This window comes from Heptranchias perlo, chromosome 4 (genome assembly GCF_035084215.1).
Source record: "Heptranchias perlo isolate sHepPer1 chromosome 4, sHepPer1.hap1, whole genome shotgun sequence".
Lineage (NCBI taxonomy): Eukaryota > Metazoa > Chordata > Chondrichthyes > Hexanchiformes > Hexanchidae > Heptranchias > Heptranchias perlo.
The window spans coordinates 96,016,930-96,040,786 of NC_090328.1; the positions used below are offsets into that span (position 1 = coordinate 96,016,930).

General features: G+C 42.6%; 1 protein-coding gene across 1 annotated transcript in view; it reads left to right on the forward strand.

Annotated features, from left to right (window-relative positions):
- The window catches only part of melk (maternal embryonic leucine zipper kinase), a 114,293-nt gene extending 90,901 nt beyond the window's left edge, over positions 1 to 23,392 (forward strand). The window contains exons 17-18 of the mRNA XM_067982241.1: positions 4,159 to 4,262; positions 22,361 to 23,392. Of these exons, the coding sequence (XP_067838342.1) occupies positions 4,159 to 4,262; positions 22,361 to 22,538 (282 nt within the window). The 3' untranslated portion in view covers positions 22,539 to 23,392. The remainder of the gene's footprint in view (positions 1 to 4,158; positions 4,263 to 22,360) is intronic.
- Positions 23,393 to 23,857: the final 465 nt, after the last annotated feature.

A 23,857-nucleotide genomic window follows, 5' to 3' on the forward strand; every position in this document is an offset into this window, starting at 1 on the left:
ATAAGAACATAAGAAATAGGAGCAGGAGTAGGTCAATCGGCCCCTCGAGGCTGCTCCGCCATTCAATAAGATCACGGATGATCTGATCCTAACCTCAAATCTAAAGAACACAAGAAGTAGGAGCAGGACCCGGTCACTCAGCCCCTGGGCCCGCTCCGCCACCCACAGGGCCTTGACCGATCCGAACTCAGCTTCATGTCCAATTTCCTGCCCGCTCCCCGTAACCCCTAATTCCCTTTACTTCTAGGAAACTGTCTATTTCTGTTTTAAATTTATTTAATGATGTAGCTTCCACAGCTTCCTGGGGCAGCAAATTCCACAGACCTACTACCCTCTGAGTGAAGAAGTTTCTCCTCATCTCAGTTTTGAAAGAGCAGCCCCTTATTCTAAGATTATGCCCCCTAATTCTAGTTTCACCCATCCTTGGGAACATCCTTACCGCATCCACCTGATCAAGCCCCTTCACAATCTTATATGTTTCAATAAGATCGCCTCTCATTCTTCTGAACTCCAATGAGTAGAGTCCCAATCTACTCAACCTCTCCTCATATGTCCGCCCCCTCATCCCCGGGATTAGCCGAGTGAACCTTCTTTGTACTGCCTCGAGAGCAAGCATGTCTTTTCTTAAGTATGGACACCAAAACTGTATGCAGTATTCCAGGTGCGGTCTCACCAATACCTCATATAACTGCAGCAATACCTCCCTGTTTTTATATTCTATCCCCCTAGCAATAAAAGCCAACATTCTGTTGGCCTTCTTGATCACCTGCTGCACCTGCATACTAACTTTTTGATTTTCTTGCACTAGGACCCCCAGATCCCTTTGTACTGCAGTACTTTCCAGTTTCTCGCCATTAAGATAATAACTTGCTCTCTGATTTTTCCTGCCAAAGTGCATAACCTCACATTTTCCAATATTGTATTGCATCTGCCAAATCTCCGCCCACTCACCCAGCCTGTCTATATCCTCCTCACTCTCTACTTTCCCTCCCATCGTTGTATCATCTGCAAACTTTGATATGTTACACTCGGTCCCCTCCTCCAAATCGTTAATATAGATTGTAAAGAGTTGGGGACCCAGCACCGACCCCTGCGGAACACCACTGGCTACTGGTTGCCAGTCCGAGAATGAACCATTTATCCCAACTCTCTGCTTCCTGTTAGATAACCAATCCTCCACCCATGCCAGAATATTACCCCCAATCCAGTGATTCTTTATCTTGAGCAATAATCTTTTATGTGGCACCTTGTCGAATGCCTTCTGGAAGTCTAAATACACTACGTCCACTGGTTCCCCTTTATCCACCTGTACGTTATGTCCTCAAAGAACTCAAGCAAACTTTGTCTCCCCAAACTTGTTAGACTCTTGGCACCTCCTGGTCTCCAACCCTCCAGGTACAATTTTCCTACCGAGCTGGACCACCCCCATGGGTTTCCCCTGAATTGAACTTCTCATCGAACCATACGTCCCTGGCACCTCTGCAGCTGATATCGAAATGCTGTTACTGATGATGTCATCGCTGTTGCTCTTGATTCACTTGCACATCTGTCACGGACAGGTATATAGTTTCTCTAAATAATTGTTGAAAAAGCTGAGGACCTACACAAGGGAATTCCCATTCCTGATCGATATCCACTGACCTCTACTGGAAAGAATATCTATGGATGTTGGCTGAGGACAGCTTTGACCTCTAGTTCAATATCCCCATAGTGATTAAATTTTAGATTAATGGGAAAGGAATGTCAAGGTGGTATATTTGCCATTCATGGGTTGTTACCAGTTGTGTTCTCCCACTTCATTGTGTAGAATCCTGACCCAGGTGCCAAATCTGCAGCATTTGTAGTCCCCACTGCCTGACCACTGTTTTTCCACTTTTGACTTTGTTTACCTCTCCCTTCCTTTCCCATCCCCAATTGCTGCTGCGCTGGCCTTAACCACATGGGCCATTCTTTGCTGTATTTCACGTGCCTGCCCCTCTTTACATGCTGCTGCTCTTTGTTCTACACTGCCATTCCACTTCAAATTTTTGCTGACTTCTGCGGACCTTTTAATCCACTGAGGCTTTATGTCTCAACATGCTGTAAACCAGCTCAGTATGCACTGAAAGAAACTGTGCAAATTTCACTTCCAATTCTGCCACCGGCCATGCTCCCAACTCCGCGACCACCCCCAGCCTCCCCTTTCTGGACCTGGATAAAAATGATTACTAAACCTTTAGCCACTGCGCCAGTAATATTACTGCACCAAGTTATAACTATTTACCTTATCCTGGAATGTTATGCAGTGTTGCCTTCTGTGAATTTTATTTTGCAGCTTTAATTTGTCAAAAAATGTCTTTTATATGACTTAAATAGTTAAATAGACTTGGCCACCCCAGGCACCTCCTTTCTGGACTCTATCTCCCTAACACTTGTTAGACTCTTGGCACCTCCTGGTCTCCAACCCTCCAGGTACAATTTTCCTACCGAGCTGGACCTCCCCCATGGGTTTTCCCTGAATTGACCTTCTGCATCGAACCACACTCCCTGACACCCCTGCAGCTGATAACAAAATGCTGTTACTGATGATGTCATCACTGTTGCTGTTGATTCACTTGCACATCCGTCATGGACAGCTAAAGAGCTTCTCTCTGCCTCACCTCGACATTCTCTACTGAGCTCATCACAGCATTCACCTCTGAATCTATCCCAGCAATCAGTACTGCTGCCTTCTCCACTCCCAGCACCTCCCTTGCCCATAGTAATCTATTTACCATGGAGTAAATCTTTACAGGCATTTACCTTCAGAAAAGTTGTTTTGTTCAAGAGTCCCTGCTAAAACCATTTGCATAACGCTGCCACTGGAATTTGTTAGGCAAACAAAGTGTTGGATTGTATTGTTTGAAGCAGATTGTGTTGAATAACTCTTAAATCATCAAAACCAGTAAGTTGACCTAGTTAACTTTTGCATATACAGCTTGTCCTAGCTGATTAACTTTGGATGGGAACATTAAGTGCAATTGTATGGGGTTAACAATGTGCACTTCTAATGAAGCAAGCATCTTTGATCTGATGCTGCCATTCCTCTCCTACTTCTTTTAGCATCAGTGAAATTTCTGACTTCAGATATATTCCCATCAAATGCAAAGTATAATGTCATAAAAATGATTGCTAAACCTTTAATCTTGTTTGCAGTAGTGTTACTGCAACAAATTATAACAATTTACTGTATCCTGGAATACAATGAAATGTTTCTTTGTGCGTTTTATTTTGCAATTCTAATTGTAGAAAATTTCTTGAATATGACCAAGTACTGAAAAGAGTCTAGCTTTCAAAACATCTCTTCCTTTTTCCCAACGGTTAATTTAGTTTCAACCAAACTAAAATTGAATTACCTTCAGAATGGTGATGTTAGCAGGTAGCGACAAGTGGAATTATTATCCATATCAGTCACAACAGATTAGCTTTAAGTGTTCAAATCAGACAGGAGAAAAAATGCAGTTGTAGCCCTTTTGTAAGATACAGGAATGTGTCCTCCGTAAAATGCTTACTCCATCATCTCATGCTATTGTAACCCGTGTCTAGCATTAAAACAGCCCTTGTAGGGCTGTACACACTCCAGACAATAATGGTGGAAATGCACAGCTTTATCCGACCGCTCCATCTGCAAAATGCTGACTGACCTGTTTGATTGCCACGGTCTAACTGCAAGCTAGTCAGTTTATTCGATTCTACATGTGATATGCAATGATGCACATCACCATGCTGAGAAATGTGTTGAGGCAAATTGTGGAAATAGCCTAAAGTTTTAGAACATTTTAGATGAGCTAATAAACCTAGCCTGAACTTTTTCAATTGTAATGTGCTGGATCACTATGGGATCATGTAGGACCCTCAGTAATTACTTTATCCAAGAATACTATCCATTATTTACTTGTGTACACTTGAAGATGCAATTCTGATTTGTAGAATTTTTTTTAAAAAAAGATTACAACTGTAAAAATGTACGTTCTTTCTACTTTTATTTAAAGATGGAAAATTGACAGTTATTGCCAATGTATGAGTTTACAACAGCACCACAATAGTACTATTCATTCAGTTATATCACAAATGAATTGTAATGTAAGAACTTCACCTTGATACTTCCATTGTGTGGTAAAATGATGTTCACTTTTACAGGCACAATATAATGTGACTACAACGACCATGCTGAATGCAGATGAAGTTCTGAATGAAATAATTCAGGTTCTACCTACCAAGCGGGTTGACTTTGTGCAAAAGGGGTAAGGTTTTTTTTATGATGTTAGTAATCTTCTGTAACGTTGCACATGGAGAGTCAAGATCAAGTTCAGCATTAAGGTCAAGCAGGGTTAGAGCCCAGGGAGATAATTGGGCTGACAGGAGGGGAGGGAAAAGAAGAGGAGGGAGGGATGGGAGCAGAGGTAGGAAAACACTCTCAGATGGAGCTAGGCCGGGTTGCCAAATACTTCTAATGGAGGATGTTAGGGCTGGCATAATCTGAAGGGTAGGGTGAGGGGACTAGGGCTTGCTAAGTCTCTCAGACTTGGCAAGCCAAACACATGGGGGGCAGAGGTGGGTGGAAGAGTGGCAAATCTTTGTAGGGGCATGGGGATGGGTTATAGCAAGATTCACTTCACTCTACCGAGTTAGGAATATGATTTCAGAGGAGATGGAAGTTCCAAGAGGTTAGTATGGAATTTCTTTACATAGAGGGTGGGAAAGACCATTCAGGGAGCTGCTATTCCCTCTGCCAGGCAATATTTATAAGGTAACCTAAATGCTAACAATGAAAGGCCTCATTTTTGTTGCTATAAAATCAATTTAATATAAATTCCCTAATTTTATTGAGATAACCAGAGAGAGACTCTGGAATTAAGTTTGAGGAGGAGAAGCTGTTTCTAAAATGCACCGGCTGCATTCTGACAGGTAAAAGTGGAACCAACCTACAGAGTACAGTGGAAGACCCAATGGCTCGGGAGACACCTGAAAAGTTAGAGCTTCAGTATGGCATTTGACATCAGAGGTTCAAATCTCATTTTACTAAAATTATGAGATCCATTGGAGCTTGTTTTCTTGTTGCCTTTAAATGTATATATTTAAAGATGTACCTGGCTTGCTTCTGCTTCAGAATGTAGAGATAGTGAACTTTATGTTCCTATTGTACTTCTGCATTACCTTCGAATGGGATGGGACAATCCATGAGGTCACAGAGCCGATTTGTTTTTTCTCTTTCACATGGATGGAGTGCCCACTGCAAGTTGGGTGGTGCATGGTTTGCTTGAAGTCTACTAAATCTGGCTGTATTTCTGGGTTCTGTTCATTAGCCTGGAGTGGATGAGTGCCTGGTGTGATTACTACCTCCCTATCCTGTGTTCACTCATTAGGGATGAAAATTTCTGTGCTGCAGCAGGTCTTAAGAGGCCTGCAGCAGTATAAAGGAGCAATTGTGTTTTTATTATTGTGCTTACTGATATCATGGAAGAAGTTTCCTGCTGTTAGGTGAGCTGGAGGATGGATCAGTGAGCTTAACAGTAGGTGGCTGAGCAAATCTATGCCAGCAGCACTGTGCAAGGGACCTGGATTCAGTACAAGAAAATCTTCAATGGCCTCCCCAGCAGTGGCAAGGTAGAGGACCACACTGTCACCTCATGATTATACAGTACTGCTACTGTTACTGCCATGATGCACTCCCTCCTTCCACATGCTCTTTCAATATTTGCCTATCTTCCCATGGTTGCCAATTTGGCTGCACTGTACACTTGCAGCACCACCACTACTTTCAATATTTTTAAAAATTAGTTCATGGGATGTGGGCGTCGCTGGCGAGGCCAGCATTTATTGCCCATCCCCAATTCCCCTTGAGAAGGTGGTGGTGAGCCGCCGCCTTGAACCGCTGCACTCCGTATAGTGAAGGTTCTCCCACAGTGCTGTTAGGTAGGGAGTTCCAGGATTTTGACCCAGTGACGATGAAGGAACGGCGATATATTTCCAAGTCGGGATGGTGTGTGACTTGGAGGGGAACGTGCAGGTGGTGGTGTTCCCATGTGCCTGCTGCCCTTGTCCTTCTAGGTGGTAGAGGTTGCGGGTTTGGGAGGTGCTGTCGAAGAAGCCTTGGCGAGTTGCTGCAGAGCATCCTGTGGATGGTATACACTGCAGCCACGGTGCGCCGGTGGTGAAGGGAGTGAATGTTTAGAGTGGTGGATGGGGTGCCAATCAAGCGGGCAGCTTTGTCCTGGATGATGTCGAGCTTGTCGAGTGTTGGAGTTGCACTCATCTTGTGCCTTGTGGATGGTGGAAAGGCTTTGGGGAGTCAGGAGGTGAGTCACTCGGCGCAGAATACGCAGCCTCTGACCTGCTCTTGTAGCCACAGTATTTATATGGCAGGTCCAGTTAAGTTTCTGGTCAATGGTGACTCCCAGGATGTTGATGGTGGGGGATTCGGCGATGGTAATGCCGTTGAATGTCAAGGGGAGGTGGTTAGACACTCTCTTGGTGGAGATGGTCATTGCCTGGCACTTATCTGGCACGAATGTTACTTGCCACTTATCAGCCCAAGCCTGGATATTGTCCAGGTCTTGCTGCATGCGGGCACAGACTGTTTCATTATCTGAGGGGTTGCGAATAGAACTGAACACTGTGCAGTCGTCAGCGAACATCCCCATTTCTGACCTTATTGTGGAGGGAAGGTCATTGATGAAGCAGCTGAAGATGGTTGGGCCTAGGACACTGCCCTGAGGAACTCCTGCAGCAATGTCCTGGGGCTGAGATGATTGGCTTCCAATAACCACTACCATCTTCCTTTGTGCTAGGTATGACTCCAGCCACTGGAGAATTCCCCCCCTGATTCCCATTGACTTCAATTTTACTCGGGCTCCTTGGTGCCACACTCTGTCAAATGCTACCTTGATGTCAAGGGCATTCACTCTCACCTCACCTCTGGAATTCAGCTCTTTTGTCCATGTTTGGACCAAGGCTGTAATGAGATCAGGAGCCGAGTGGTCCTGCGGAACCCAAACTGAGCATCGGTGAGCAGGTTATTGGTGAGTAAGTGCCGCTTGATGGTGCTGTCGATGACACCTTTCATTACTTTGCTGATGATTGAGAGTAGGCTGATGGGGCGGTAATTGGCCGGATTGGATTTGTCCTGCTTTTTGCGGACAGGACATACCTGGGCAATTTTCCACTTTGTCGGGTAGATGCCAGTGTTGTAGCTATACTGGAACAGTTTGGCTAGAGGCGTGGCTAGTTCTGGAGCACAAGTCTTCAGCACTTCAACCAGGATGTTGTCGGGGCCCATAGCCTTTGCCGTATCCAGTGCACTCAGCCGTTTCTTGATATCCCGTGGAGTGAATTGAATTGGCTGAAGACTGGCTTCTGTAATGGTGGGGTTATCGGGAGGAGGCCGAGATGGATCATCCACTCGGCACTTCTGGCTGAAGATGGTTGCAAATGCTTCAGCCCTGTCTTTTGCACTCACGTGCTGCGTTCCGCCATCATTGAGGATGGGGATGTTTACAGAGCCTCTTCCTCCCATTAGTTGTTTGTTTGTCCACCACCATTCACGACTGGATGCAGAGCTTTGGCCTGATCCATTTGTTGTGGAATCGCTTAGCTCTGTCTAGATCATGTTGCTTCCGCTGTTTAGCATGCATGTAGTCCTGTGTTGTAGCTTCACCAGGTTGGCACTTCATTTTTAGGTACGCCTGGTGCTGCTCCTGGCATGCTCTTCTACACTCCTCATTGAACCAGGGTTGATCCCCTGGCTTGTTGATAATGGTAGAGTGAGGAATATGCCAGGCCGTGAGGTTACAGATTGTGCTGGAATACAATGCTGCTGCTGATGTCCCACAGCGCCTCATGGATGCCCAGTTTTGAGCTGCTAGATCTGTTCTGAATCTATCCCATTTAGCACGGTGATAGTGCCACGCAACATTTTGGATGGTGTCCTCTGTGTGAAATCTGGACTTCGTCTCCACAAGGACTGTGGTGGTCACTCCTACCAATACTGTCATGGACAGATGCATCTGCGACAGATAGATTGGTGAGGACGAGGTCAAGTAGGTTTTTCCCTCTTGTTGGTTCGTTCACCACCTGCCGCAGGCCCAGCCTGGCAGCTATGTCCTTCAGGGCTCGGCCAGCTCGGGTCAGTAGTTGTGTTACCGAGTCACTCTTGGTAATGGTCATTGAAGTCCCCCATCCAGAGTACATTCTGTGCCCTCAGTACTTCCTCCAAGTGGTGCTCAACATGGAGGAGGACTGATTAATCAGCTGAGGGAGGGTGGTAGGTGGTAATCAGCAGGAGGTTTCCTTACCCATGTTTGACATGATGCCATGAGATTTCATGGGGTCCAGAGTCAATGTTGAGGACTCCCAGGGCCACTCCCTCCTGACTGTATATCACTGTACCGCCACCTCTGGTGGATCTGTCCTGCCGGTGGGACAGGATATACCCAGGGATCGTGATGGAAGAGTCTGGAACGTTTGCTAAAAGTTATGATTCTGTGAGTATGGCTATGTCAGGCTGTTGCTTGACTGGTCAGTGGGACAACTCTCCCAATTTTGGCACAAGTCCCCAGATGTTCGTGAGGAGGACTTTGCAGGGTCGACTGGGCTTGGTTTGCCTTTGTCGTGTCCGGTGCCTCGTGGTCCATCCGGTTTTATTCTTATGACTTTTTGTAGCGAGATTGTACAACTGAGTGGCTTGCTAGGCCATTTCAGAGGGTGATGAAGGATCAACCACATTGCCGTGAGTCTGGAGTCACATATAGGCCAGACCAGGTAAGGACGACAAATTTCCTTCCCTAAAGGACATTAGTGAACCAGATGGATTTTTTTGACAATCCGTTAGTTTCATCGCCACCATTACTGATGCTAGTTTTTTTATTCCAGATTTTATTTAATTAATTGAATTTAAATTCCCCAGCTGCCGTGGCGGAATTTGAACTCACGACTCCGCATTATTAGTCCAGGCCTCTGCATTCATCTGAACTCTCTGCCAACTACATTCATGAAAAGCACCCACATGTTGCATGTTTCTGTCTTCCCAACAATGATGGAAAACTCTCTGATACATGGATTTAGCTATCTTATGCCACTAGTGTCAACTACTCAATGCATTGATCTTTTACTAGATAAGACATCACATTCAAGAGGGAGAGGACCAGAGTGGTTCCCTAGCAACATCATCTAGCTGCTCTTCAGAGGCCAGCTGCTCCATGTATATATCTTGTGGAATAGAGAAGTTATGCAGCATGCAGCACACCACAATGATTCTAGAAACTTTGGTTGGGCTGTACTGAAATTGCCCCCTGAACCCACCAAAGCAACAGAATTGCTGCATAAGAACATCTATGGTGTTCAGTGATGGCTCTGCTGGAGGTGGAGACTTAGATCCTGTACTTGTGTTCTGCTGTCTGGATGCCAAAGAGGGATCATGAGCCACGGTTGTAGTGGGTATCCCTGATATTCCAGGATCCGACCTTGTAATTTCCAGCTAGCAGCAAATTACTGAGGCACAATGTTCTACCATAAAGTAAAGGCATCATAACTGGTGCCGAGGAAGTGGACATTCACCTGTATAATCCTATGCAGATCGCCACAAACAAGCTGCATATTGAGTTGAAGCCTTTGCAGTTATTGTACGGTGCATTTTTTGTGTGCAGGAACACGTAGACTTAGATGCATGCAATTAATTTGGGAAGAATCATGATACTTTCTCCTGTTGTTCTCTTCTACTCTGCAGAATGTTATGGCTTGCTTGCTACAACAACAACTTGAATTTATATAGCGCCTTTAACGTAGTAAAACGTCCCAAGGCGCTTCACGAGCGTTATCAAACAAACTTTGACACCGAGCCACATAGAATAAGAGCTATTGGGACAGGTGACTAAAAGCTTGGTCAAAGAGGTAGGTTTTAAGGAGTGTCTTAAATGAGGAGCGAGAGGCAGAGAGGTTTAGGGTGGACCGATTAAAATCAGGGATGTGCAAAAGGCCAGAATTGGAGGAGCACAGAGATTTTGGATGGTTACAGGGCTGGAGAAGGGTACAGAGAAAGGGAGGGGCAAGGCCATGGAGGGATTTGAAGACAAAGATTAGAATTTTAAAATCGAGGCGTTCCAGGAGCCATTGTTGGTCAGCGAGCACAGGGGTGATGGGTGAACAGGACTTGGTGCAAGTTAGGATACGAGCCACAGAGTTTTGGATAGGTGGAAGATGGGAGGCCGGACAGGAGAGCATTGGAATGGTCACGTTTAGAGGTAACAAAAGCAAAGATGAGGGTTTCAGCAGCAGATGAGCTGAGGTAGGGTCGGAGATGTTCGATGTTAGAGGTGGAAGTAGGCAGTCTTTGATGGAGCAAGGTATGCAGAGATTCAGATTCACCTGGAAGCTGATGACAAAATTGTGCAATATGCTGGAGCTGAACTCCAGGGCAAGCATGGCACTGTGAGCAGCAGTGACAGTCACAACACTGCTGAACTGTTTTGCTTGGAGTTCTTTCCCTCTTGTCAGCCTGGGACATTAGTAACATGTCAGTCTGCAGTGGACTAATGCACAAAGAAGGTGACTGATGCAATTGCTTTCTCTACCTTTGTTACCTCTAGACGCGACTATTCCAGTGGTCTCCTGGCCAGCTTCCCATCTTACACCCTCCGTAAACTTGAGTTCATCCAAAACTTTGCTGCCCAAATCTTAACTCGCACTAGGTCCCGTTCCCCCCCTGTGCTCACTGACCTACATTGGCTCCCAGTCCAGCAATGCCTCAATTTTAAAATTCTCATCCTTGTTTTCAAATCCCTCCATGACTTTGCGCCTCTCCATCTCTGTAAACTCCTCCAGTCCTATAACCCTCGGCGATCTCTGTGCTCCTCCAATTCTGGCCTCTTGCACGTCCCCTATTTTTAATCGCTCCACCATTAGCGGCCGTGTCTTCAATTGCCTAGGGCCTAAGCTCTGTAATTCCCTCCCTAAACTTCTCTGCCTCTCTCTCTTCCTTTTAAGTCACTCCTTAAAACCTACCTCTTTGCAAGGCAATCTAAGATGAGTTTAGAGTGTATGCGTGTAAATGCACATAGTGTGGTTAAATAAGATTGGAGCTGCAGGCTCAAGTCACCACATGGGACTATGATATAGTGGCAATAACATAGAGACCTGACTTAGAGTGTAAGGAGTCGCACAACACCAGGTTATAGTCCAACAGCTTTATTTGAAATCACAAGCTTTTGGAGCTTTGCTCCTTCGTCAGATGAAGTGAGGAGGAGTTGCATAAAGGCACAGCATATATAGTCAGAGAACCATGCCTGGTGATTACAGATCACTTCACCTGACGAAGGAGCAAAGCTCCGAAAGCTTGTGATTTCAAATAAAGCTGTTGGACTATAACCTGGTGTTGTGCGACTCCTTACATTTGTCCACCCCAGTCCATCACCGGCATCTCCACATCATGACTTAAAGGGAGGATTGGGTACTTAATATTCCTGACTACAATGTATTCAGAAAAGATAGGGAAGGAAAGAAAGTAGGCAGTATTGATCAAAGAAACTATTATAGCACTGGAAAGGAATGATGTAGTTGAAGGGTCAAAGACTGAATCTATTTGGTTAGAATTAAGGAATAATAGAGGAACTATTAGGGTGTATACTATAGGCCACCAAACAGTGGGAAGGAGCTAAAAGAGCAAATTTGCAGGCAAATTAAGGAAAGATGCAAGAACTATAGAGTAGTGATGATGGGGGACTTCAATTAACCCAATATAAACTGGGACAGTAACAGTGTAAAGGGCAAAGAGGGAGAGGAATTCCTGAAATGTGTATGAGAACTTTCTTGAACAGTGTGTTTCCAGCCCAATGAGGAAAGAAGCAGTGCTGAATCTTGTTCTGGGGAATGAAGTAGGGCAGGTGGAGCATGTTTTAGTGGGGGGGCATTTGGGGAACAGTGACCATAATATCATTAGGTTTAGAATAGTTATAGAAAAGGACAAGAAACAATCAAATGTGAAGATGGCTAATTTCAGTGAGTTAAAAAGGGATCTTGCCCAGGTGGATTGGAATCAAAAATTGGCAGGCAAAACTATAATTGAACAATGGGAGGCCTTCAAGGAGGAGATGGTTTGGGCACAGAGTAGACACATTCCCACGAGGGGAAAAGGAAGGGCATCCAAAGCTAGAGCTCCCTGGATGACTAAAAATATAGAGATTAAAATGGAACAGAAAAAGGAGGCATATGAATAATGTAAGGTTCACAATACAAAAGAGAACCAGGCTGAATACAGAAAGTACAGAGGGAATAAGAGGGGCAAAGAGAGAATGAGAATAGATTAGCGGCTAACATAAAAGGGAACCCAAAAGTCTCTTATAAACATATAAATAGTAAAAGGGTAATCAAAGAAAGGCTGGGACTGATTAGGAAAAAAAAATCATCTTGTTGAGGCAGAGAGCATGACTGAGGTTCTAAATGAATACTTCACATCCGTCTTCACTGGGAAGAGGATGCTGCCATTGTAGTAGTAAAATAGGAGATAGTAGCAATACTGGAAAGGATAAAAATAGATAAAGAGGCAGTACTTAAAAGATTGGCAGTACTCAAAGTAGAAAAGTCACCCGGTCCAGATGGGATGCATCCTAGATTACTGAGGGAAGTACGAGTGGAGATTGTGGAGACACAGGCCACAATCTTCCAATCCTCCTTAGATATGGGGACAGTGCCAGAGGACTGGAGGATTGCAAATACGACACCCCTGTCAAAAAAGGGGAGAGGGATAAACCTGGCAATTATAGGCCTGACAGCCTAACGGTGGTGGTGGGGAAACTTTTAAAGACATTAATCCGGGACAAAATTAATTGGCACTTGGAAAAGTATGAGCTAATAAATGAAAGTCAGCACGGATTTGTTAAAGGAAAATCATGATTCACTAACTCGATTGAGTTCTTTGATGAAGTAACAGAGAGGGTTGATGAGGATAGTGTGGTTCATGTTGTGTATATGGACTTTCAAAAGGCATTTGATAAAGTACCCCATAATAGGCTTGTTAGAAAAATTAAAGCCCATGGGATTAAAAGGACAGTGGCAGTGTGGATACAAAATTGGCTAAGGGACAGAAAACAGAGAGTAGTGGTGACTGGTTATTTTTCAGACTGGAGGGAAATATGCAGTGGTATTCCCCAGGGGTCAATATTAGGACCACCGCTGATATATATTAATGAACTGGACTTGGGTATACAGGGTATAATTTTAAAGTTTGCAGATGACATAAAACTCAGAAATGTAATGAACAATGTGAAAGATAGTAACAGGCTTCAGGAGGACATAGACTGGTGAAATGGGCAGAGACATGGCAGATGAAATTTAACACAAGTATGAAGTGATACATTTTGGTAGGAAGAATATAAACTAAATGGTACAATTTTAAAGGGAGTGCAGGCACAGGGAGACCTGGGTGTGTATGTACACAAATACTTGAAGGTGGCTGGACAAGTTGAGAAGACTGTTAAAAAAGCATATGGGATCCTGGGCTTTATTAATAGAGGCATAAAAGTACAAAAGCAAGTATGCTATGCTTATAAAACACTAGTTAGGCCTCAGCTAGAGTATTGTTCAATTCTGGGCACCACACTTTAGGAAGGGTGTCAAGGCCTTAGAGAGGGTGCAGAAGAGATTTTCTAGAATGGTACCAGGTATGAGGGACTTCAGTTGTGTGGAGAGACTGGAGAAGCTGGGGTTGTTCTCCTTAGAACAGAAAAGGTTAAGGGGAGATTTAATAGAGGCGTTCAAAATCATGAACAGGTTTGATAAAGTAAATAAGGAAAAACTGTTTCCAGTGGCAGAAGGGTCGGTAACCAGAGGACACAGATTTAAGGTGATTGGTAAAAGAACCAGAGGTGACATGAAGAAATATTTTTTTATGCAGCGAGTTGTAATGATCCAGAATGCATTGCCTGAAAGAGTGGTGGAAGTAGATTCAATAGTAACTTTCAAAAGGCAATTGGATAAACACTTGAAGGGAAAAAATTTACAGATCAATGGGGAAAGAGCAGGGAAACGGGACTAATTGGATAGCTCTTTCAAAGAGCCAACACAGACACGATGGGCTGAATGGCCTTCTCCCGTGCTGTACCATACTATGATATTGGCTGGGGAGGGGCATGAAATTGGTAGCACGGGGACAGAGTTTGTGGTGGGGGCTGAAGTGTTTCTTGTTTACCTGGAGGAAACTGGTTCATGCAGGACTGTATGTTGGACAAAGTCTGATAGCACAGAGTAGTGGAGGGGGACAGGAAAGGTGGTGGAGGGGTAGAGCTGGGTGCCGTCAGTGTACTTGTGGGAAGATGACCCATGTCTTCGGACGATTTTACCAAGGGCAAGCATGTCGTCGAAGAAGAGAAGGGGGCCAAGGACAGATCCCTTGGGGATTCCGGAGGTAATGGTACAGAGCTGTGAAGAGAAGCCATTGCTGGAGAAACTGGCTACTATTGGTTAGGTAAGAGTTGGAACCAAGCGAGGATTGATCTAGGCAACAGAGGACAGGTGTTGAAGGAGAGGATGGTGCAGTTGGTTGTGCCAAAACTGCAGAGAGAATGAGGAATAAAAATGCATCACCGTGATGGGCACAGAGGATGTCATTTGTGACTGATTAGGACTGCTTCAGTGCTGCGGAAGGGTGGAAATCTGAAGAGATTTAAACATGGATTTGCAGAAAAGATGGGCACAAATTTTGGGGGAAACATTATGTTCAAGGATTTTGGAGAGGAAAGGGAGGTTGGAAATGGAGTGATAGTTTGCAAGGACTGGGGTTGAGGGTTGTTTATTTTGAGGAGATGGGAGTGATGACAGTGACTTTGAAAGGGAGGGGGACAGCACCTGACGAGAGGGAACTATTTAAAATATAAGCTAGCATGGGGACCAATGGTTAGTAGTTTAATGGGAATGGGGTCAAGGGAACAGTAAGTGAGTCTGATGGATAAGATGAGCTTGGAGAGGGCATAAGGGAGAATAGGAGAGAAGCTAGAGAAAGATGCAGGATCAGCCTATGGCAAGGGAACCTGGTTTGAGGTTTATCTTGGTGGGGAAAGGACAGTGGCTGAATGAATTAACTCAATCTTGGTGACATGATCTCTTCGCACGTGTTGGAATTGAGGGGGCAGATGAGAGGGGTTTAATGAGACTGTTGGGTGTGGAGAAAAGAAGCCGGGGGTTATTGTTGCTCTCTGGGATGATCCTGGAGTAATTGGAGGTTTAGGCAGAGGGGATAGAAGTATGTGGGTTGTGAGGGATACAAAGAAGTGGTCGGAGATAGCGGTCTCTGTGATTGAGATTATACTTGAATACACAAGTCTGAGACTGCGATTATCTATCCAAAGCCATGAACTTTCACTAGAATCAGTGAGTAACATTTCTAGTTTTACTCTTCGATACTTTGCTTCAACTTCTAGAGGAATTCAGACCTCTAGATACTAAGTAAACCATGGCAGGTCAGTCACCATGCTGCTTTCTGAGCATTTGGGACTTAGCTGAACATTTTATTTAGATAATGCTTAAGAGGATGACCTATTTTTTTCTTGGATAGGTTAGCCTCCAATCAGCTATATGCTGCCTGGGCTAAGCTAAGAACAGCCTATTTGTCAGTTCTCCTGGCATTGTACAACATGCACATATGAAAATGATGGTCAGGACAAGACCAACTGGTCCATGTAGCCCATGGGTGTCAAACTCAATTTACATGGGTCTCATCCGACATCCTTTCGCTTGGCATAGGCCACATTCAGCAAAAGTTATTTGGGCACACCGGGGGTAGAAATTGGTATGCTTTTCGCCCTTTTTTTGGGCGTAAAACGGGTGCAATGTGTACCAATTTCTGGGCTCTAGGTCCGGCACCTAATCTGTGCCGGTGGCACAGCCGCCGCCATATTGATCCTCACTGTTTTTAGGTGGATCTAGCAGCTGCCTGAAATCAGCATTGGATCAATTTAAATATACTAATAAGGGTCCTGCGTGTGTTTCAGGACCCTTTTGCAAAATGTGTGGAAAAACTAGGTGGAGCATGCATAGCGGTTCTTAAAGGGACTACTGAGGAAATGGTTGGGAAAGTTTTTTTTTAACTTCCCCTTCTGTGGAGCGTGAAGGAGCAGGAGTGCTCCTCACAGCTCCACGGCACTACCGTGGGCCACTGCCAGCCCATACTAGGAATCCTCTGTCTCCATCCCTTTGTTCCATAATCACCCACCAGTGAAAACAATTTTGCACTTTACCTACAGTAAAATCCCCAGGTTTCACTCACCCCTTTACTGGCTGCTCCTCTCTCAGCACCACTTCCACTCACCATGTTGCAGCTGCTGCTCCTGGCTCTGCAGAAAATGTTGGGCCCCACGCCCATCCCATCCCATTCCATTCTTCCCCACCCAAGCCCCAATCCCTCTGACTCCTAGTCACCAATTTCCCTCTTCCCTCGAGTCTCGTTCTTAATGACCCAGCACCTGGGAGATTCGTGTCCCATTTCAGGACACACGTCAACCTTAGTTTCATCTGGCCCGCAATGTGCCTATCGTGAACCAGATCCAGCCCATGAGCCGTATGTTTGACACCCCGATGTAGCCTATCCCATATAGTTGTTACGGCAAATACATCAATATACGTACACCCACTACCCATCCGGAGTCATGTAATCTCCTGAAAAGCCACATAAGAATCCAGGCCAATTAGGGCAAATAATCTGGAAAATTCCTCTCCAACCCCTTTAATTGATTGAAATTAGTTCAGGAGATCACATTGACCCTGATTTATATTACAAGGTTCCTACCTCTTGTACTAGGTCCACTATGCTCTTTGGAACTCAGAGGAACTACTGAACATCCAACCTAGTTCTGCCCTTGCATAACTTGTAAGCATGACCCCTGGTTCTCCCTAACCTATCCAATTGAAATAATTGTTCCATGTGAACACATTTTCGTCCCCTCATTATTTTATAAACCTCGATACAAAGTGGTAAGAGGCCCAAAAGGGGAATACAAGATAAAGCTTGCAAGGGATATCAAGGACGATGTTAAAAGGTTTTTACAAATATATTAAAAGAAAGAGGGGGCTAAGAGTAATGTGGGCCCCTTAATGACAGACGCAGGTGATACTGTAATTGGAAATCAGGAAATGAGACTTATTAAACAGCTACTTTGTATCGGTACTCAGCAGAGGATGAGGATAATATACCAGAGATACATGGAAAACTAAAAATAAATCAATGGGAGGAACTAACTAGATTCAATATAACAAAAACATGTTGATGGTCTAACTTTAATAACATTAGTTTCCCCAATCTCCAGGACCCGATGGTTTCCACCCTAAGGTATTAAAAGAAGTAGATGAGGAAATTGTTGATGCATTAGGCATGATATTCCAAAACACACTCGATTCAGGAAATGTCCCCTTGGATTGGAAAATTGCCAATGTCACTCCACTATTTAAGAAGGGTAAGAGAGATACACTAGGAAATTATAGGCCTATTAGCCTGACATCAGTTGTGGGGAAGTTAGTAGAATCTGTTATTAGGGACAGAATGACTGAACATCTGGACGAATATGAGCTGATCAGAGAGAACCAGCATGGATTTGTAACGGGTAAGTCATGTCTAATGAACCTAGTTGAATTTTTTGAGGAGGTAACTGATGTGGTAGATAAGGAAATGTCTAAGGATGTAATTTATATGAATTTCCAGAAGGCATTCAACAAGGTTCCACACTAGAAACTCTAAACAAAAATGAGAGTGCATGGAATTGGAGACTACCTATTGGCATGGATAGGGAATTGGTTAGGAGGTAGGAGACAGAGAATAGGGATAATGGGCATGTACTCAAATTGGCAGGGTGTGACTCGAGGTGTTCCCTGGGGATCTGTACTGGGGCCACAGCTTTTCACTATATTTACAAATGACTTGGGTGAAGGAATAGAGAGACTTATATCTAAGTTTGCTGACGACACTAAGTTAGGTGGCACAGTAAGTAGTGTCGATGGGAACAAAAAGCTGCAAAGGCACATTGATCGATTAAGTGAGTGGGCAAAACTGTGGCAGATAGAGTTCAGTGTGGGGAAGTGTAAGATCATCCATTTTGGACCTGAAGAAAGATAGATCAGAGTATTTTCTAAATGGTGAGAAGCTAGGAACTGTGGATGAGCAGATAGATTTAGGGGTCCAAGTACTGAAATCACTAAAAGCTGGTGGACAGGAACAAAAAGTAATTAAAAAGGCTAATGAAACGTTGGCCTTTATCTCAAGAGGGCTGGAATACAAAGGGGTAGAAGTTATCTTACAGCTATACGGAGCTCTGGCTAGACCGCATCTGGAGTACTGCATTCAGTTCTGGGCACCGCACCTCAGGAAGGATATATTGGTCTTGTAGGGGGTGCAGGGCAGATTCACCAGAATGATACCGGGGCTAAAAGGGTTAAATTATGTGGACTGGTTGCACAGACAAGGCTTGTATTCCCTTAAATATAGAAGATTAAGGGGTGACCTAATTGAAGTGTTTAAGATGATTAAAGGATTTGAATGGGTAGATAGAGAGAAACTATTTCCTCTAGTGGGAGAGTCCAGAACAAGGCATGACCTTAAAATTAGAGCTAGGCCATTCAAGGGTGATGTCAGGAAGCACTTCTTCACACAAAGGTTAGTGGAAACCTGGAACTCTGTTCCCCCCAAAAAGCTGTTGAGGCTAAATTAGTTGAAAATTTCAAAACTGAGATTCATAGATTTTTGTTAGACAAGGGTATTAAGGGTTACGGAATCAAGGCGGGTAGATGGAGTTAAGATACAGATCAGCCATGATCTAATTGAATGGCGGAACAAGCTCGAGGGGCTGAATGGCCTATTCCTATGTTCAATCAAATCATCCCTGCATCTATGCTTTTCTAAAGTATACAGACCCAGCTCTTGAGCTTATCTGAGTAGCCAAGGTGTTTTAAACTGGAAATCAATCTTGTGGCCCTCCTGCACCCTTTCCAAAGCCTCAATAACCCTCACCATGTGAGGGAACCAAAACTGAATATTGAAGTCTTGTACAAGGACAAAATGTTATGCTTTGTAGTGAATTATCCTGTGAATGCAATCTAGAACCCTGTTTGCTTTAGCTATAACTTCATGAACCTTAAGAGAGTGATGCACTATAACACTCAGATCTTTTTCTTTCAGCACTGGCTTCAATTCTGTTCCCTGTAGGGTGTATGTTTATTTATCATTTGATCAGTCCACGTGCATAACACTGCACTTCTCTAAGTTAAACACTAGTCCAATCCCTCAACACATCGCTATCCATTTTCAGTAGTTGAGCATCTTATACAGATGTAACGCCCACACACATCTTGGTATCGTCCTCAAACTTGCGGATCATTGCCCCAACACCTGCATCTAGGTCATTAATGAAGATGAAAAACAAATGTCCTAACACGGGAAAGCAACATTTTTTCCATTCCCTTCTCAAAAAGTCGTGTGGTTGATACCACGACTACCTTTGGAGATGACCCCAACTAATTAGGTAACATGAGAAAATTCAAATATACATTGTGTGCATTTGTATAATGTACATTGAATAATATTTTAAAGACTGGGCCTCCTTGTGTTAGTACTATTTTTTTTTAAATTCCAAGCTGAGCAAAGACACTTGTATTTTAAAAAAGAATGTAGATGGGGTATTTTTAAAAAAGCAAGTAAATTGGGGTTATCAGTCCTCAAAATAACAAATAAGACTGAGGGAACGTAAATGTTTTAATACATTAGCAATTCATTGTCACTACTTCTGAATTCTACTTTCTGCACCATCTTCTTTAACTTGTATAACATGAGCTCTTCAACATTTGGTAAGAGTCTTTGGCACAGCAGTTTGTCAAGTTGTCTTGCAGGAGAGTATTAATTAAATTGTACTGTCACTCGTTTTGGCATGGTGCAATGAACTTTTCCCAGGTTTGGAGTTATCAAGGTGCATTTCCTATAGTATAAATATATCCTGCGAAAGTTTCAGTAAATTACACAAATCTGATCCTTTTCCAGCTTCTGATTGAATTTTCATACAGTTACAAAAATCACGAGTTGGACATGGGGAGCTGTGAATAAGTTTTATGGTGGGATTGTAGGTTTTGTGATTCATTTGAAATATCTTCAACTTGGTATGATTTTATATTGTGCTTGAGTCTTTTTATATAGGTCATGTAGGTGACTGTCTGATTACTTCCAACACCAGAAATGATGAGAAATCTGTCTTAATTTTTTTGTAAAGGTATCTGTTTAGGTGGGAGGTGGATTGGAATTAAGTATGTAGTGCGACTGAGATTCAGGTGATTTTAATAAACCACTCGAGCTCCATCTCCATTTGACCTCATCTGAGCCAATGGGTTGTTTCATCCTTGCGAAACACATTCTGCTATCTCGTAATGAGAGGTGACATATACAAGCCTGGATCATCCTATCAATACTGTTGATAACCACTTGTAATTAAAGCACAGAGGAATCATTTATTTTGATTTTTAGCATGAAAGGCTAAGCCAAGAAGCAAACTGCTTGTGGGGCTTTTCATCTCTATTCTAATACATGCAGCTAGTATTTAATTTAAGTGATAGGTAAATGGACCCATCCATTGTGACATATTAAAAGAGTGACTGCCTCATTTAAAAATCTATATATAATTTATATATTTCACATGGGCACAATTTTTATTCCTCTCTTTACTGGGAAATGCCAAGATTTGGAGCAGATATTTTCTTCAAACTATATCTAGATTGCAGCCTACAATGTGATGCTTCTGAAATGGCAACATAACCACTGTAGAAAAAATCATTTTGGTATCTCCTCTTAAACCTTCTTTGAGTAATTGAAAGGTAGTTGCACCGTAAACAGAGAAGAGTTTACATTACAAACCCAGAAAAAGCTGAAGCTGCTCAGATTCATAGACTCTTTGCAAAGTAGTTGTGAAGAATATGAGATTTGGCCCTTCAGTATTAACCTGCTGCTGCTTGGAAAACCTTTGGTAGATCATTCTTGCTTGCATGGTTTCATGATTGATATTTTGTTGATCTTGAGACAAGTTGGTCCATCTAAGCAATTCAAAAGTTAAATTTCCCTTCCATTCCTCTACTTTCCAAAAATCAGTTTGTTTTGTTCCCTCTAGGTGGTGCTGTTGTATTAATGACAGGCTGTCCCAAAATTTAGACCTGGTTGATGTACTGAAAGTACTTCTGCAAAATACCTGCTGCCTCTGTTTGTTAGTCCCATTAACTTCTACTTGTGGATGTTTTGTGAAGAGCTCTTCCATGTCCAAACATTGTTGAGGATGTGCTGAGCTGAAACTGTCTTATAGATCATTAACATGCCTGTCTGGGTGAATGGATCCCCATAAACCATTGCAGGGGTTTTTCCTCACCTGACAGTTTTCTAAAGCACTGGCTGAGTGATGCACATCAGTGGTTGGTTGGTGGTACTTTAAGAAACTCTCTGTAATGTCTGTCACAAGAATAAAACGTTGTCAGGTGTACTTGTGTGGCAGTAGTTATAAGCTAACCATCTCTTCTGCAAAATGATTGTGCTCTCCAAACACAAGAATTAAGGCTTTCCACAAGAGGCAACTTCTGAGTTGGGTTCTTCAGCCACTACTCGATAGCTACTAGAGATGTTCTAGAATTCCTCTCTGCCACTCAGTGCACATTAATGTGTGCTACATGGACTTATTTAATATCATTTGTTTAACGTACCTTTTTCTCCTCAATTACCAAATAAAAGTCACTAATTTTAGGCAAATTTTATAAGTTATCTATGTTAAGAGCAGCTGGAGATATCTTTGCAATTTTGGGAGTTATGTGTCCCAAATATTACTCTTGCACACACCAATTTCAATATATCATTCTTGATTACTAATTAATGGCCTTGGGTATAAAATCATTGTTGGACTTGGCAAACATTGACATGTCAAATATGGAGCATTCTCTTCTGTCTCCGTTGTTAAAAAAACAAAGATGGTTAACGGGGACTGATTACTAATCAGTAATATCACTGGTTCACGTGTCCCAAACCATGCCACCAAGTTAATTATTCTGCTATATGAACCTTGAGATATGATTGCAGTCTTTAAATAGCTCCCTTCTATCAGTTTTTATTAAATTTCACAAGGCAATAGCATAAAAATGAGTGTGTATGTACAGTCAAGGAAAGATTGATATTCTCTCGATGGGTGACTTGTAAACAGCACGCATGACGTTCTGCTTGTTTCATATTGTATGCAAAAAGCCAATCTCATTAAACTGTCTGGATTTTCCAATATGATATGGAATATTACAAGAATCTGCATTTTATGATTCTATATTCATACTTTGTAATTATTCCCTTGTTTTCCACCAGCTATACCTTAAAATGCCGGACTAGGTCAGACTTTGGAAAGGTCACCATGCAGTTTGAACTGGAGATATGTCAGCTCAGCAAGCCTGAGGTGATTGGTATCAGACGACAGCGACTAAAGGGTGATGCCTGGGTTTACAAGCGCTTAGTTGAAGATATTTTATCCAGTTCCAATGTCTAATCAATGTTTATGTTGAAAACTTAAACTGGTCAAACTAAATATAGCTTTTTAAAATTCTTTATTAGTTATTAAAGGAATGCATTGTTATAATGGCTTTATTCCAGAGTATTTCCTATTTTAGAAAATCTCTTACTTTTACACAAAAATAAATGTATTTTAGTCTAATTGGATCCAACTGGATCAGGATGCATTGACTACACCTTATTAGTTTTTGATTGCCAGAATGTGTTGGATGACGTTTTAGAAATATGAGTGCATATAGAGGGAATCCCTTTTTAGTGATTCTCTTAAAAAGCAGGCTGCTAATTAGATCTTTAAAACAGCTTTAGGAGGCTGTCAGCTTAGACACTCCTTTAAATGTACTAACTATGGAGGGTGTACTGCGAAAGTTAGGCTAGGTACTGAGATATGTCTGTGTTCCTAGCTCCCTAGACCTGATAAATGATACTAAAGCGTTGGCTTCCTGACTGGAATTAGCCACAAGCGCGTAAGTTTTAAGAATTCATTTTTACACCAAATATAATGAAGGATATTTATATGTTGAATATTCCAGGGTCATCATAGAGGTTTAGAATGGAGTGTTCCTTTAAGTTGCAAATTGTAAAATGCCATGTTAAGTTACAACCTCACTGACTGAAAATTGAGGTATAATTAGTTTTTCATTATAAAGAAAACTCATGAATAAATGTATAACGTAGCACTATAATAGTTGTGTTTGCATTCATTTCCCCATTTTTATTTCTGTATACTTTTTTTCATCATGTAGCTTGTTTGTGTAATGTGTAAATAGTGCCCCCATCGTATCTGTACGAGATGGGCTAAACTGTCATTCCTTAATAAACTTGTAAATATTCTTTTTGTTTTTGGTTTTAATATACCATTTTAATCTTAAATCTTAGTGAATCGTTAATTTTCTAATTTTCAGATGTGACTATCCTGATTTTTTCTTTGAAGAATCCAGCATTCACAGAACATTACATTCAGTCAAAGATTGCTTAATATATCATTTGCATAATTCTCTTCCTGTCTGTGATTTAAAGAGGATTTATTGGGATCGTTAAAAGAGTCACAGCTGCGGTTACCACAGTTGAACTATACACTCAGTATGTTGCATAAAATTAAGTTGATTTAAATAACTTGCCTGTCTTTCTGAATGTTAAATGAAATTCTGTATTTACAAACTAATGATCTAAAATGGACTGACGTGACACAAGGAAATTGCCTCTGGAAACAATGTGTGTTTCCAGCTTATCGGTGACTTGTGCCAGTAACTATTCGACACAATAAGGACGTTCAAAGCACATTTACCTGTAGAGTAT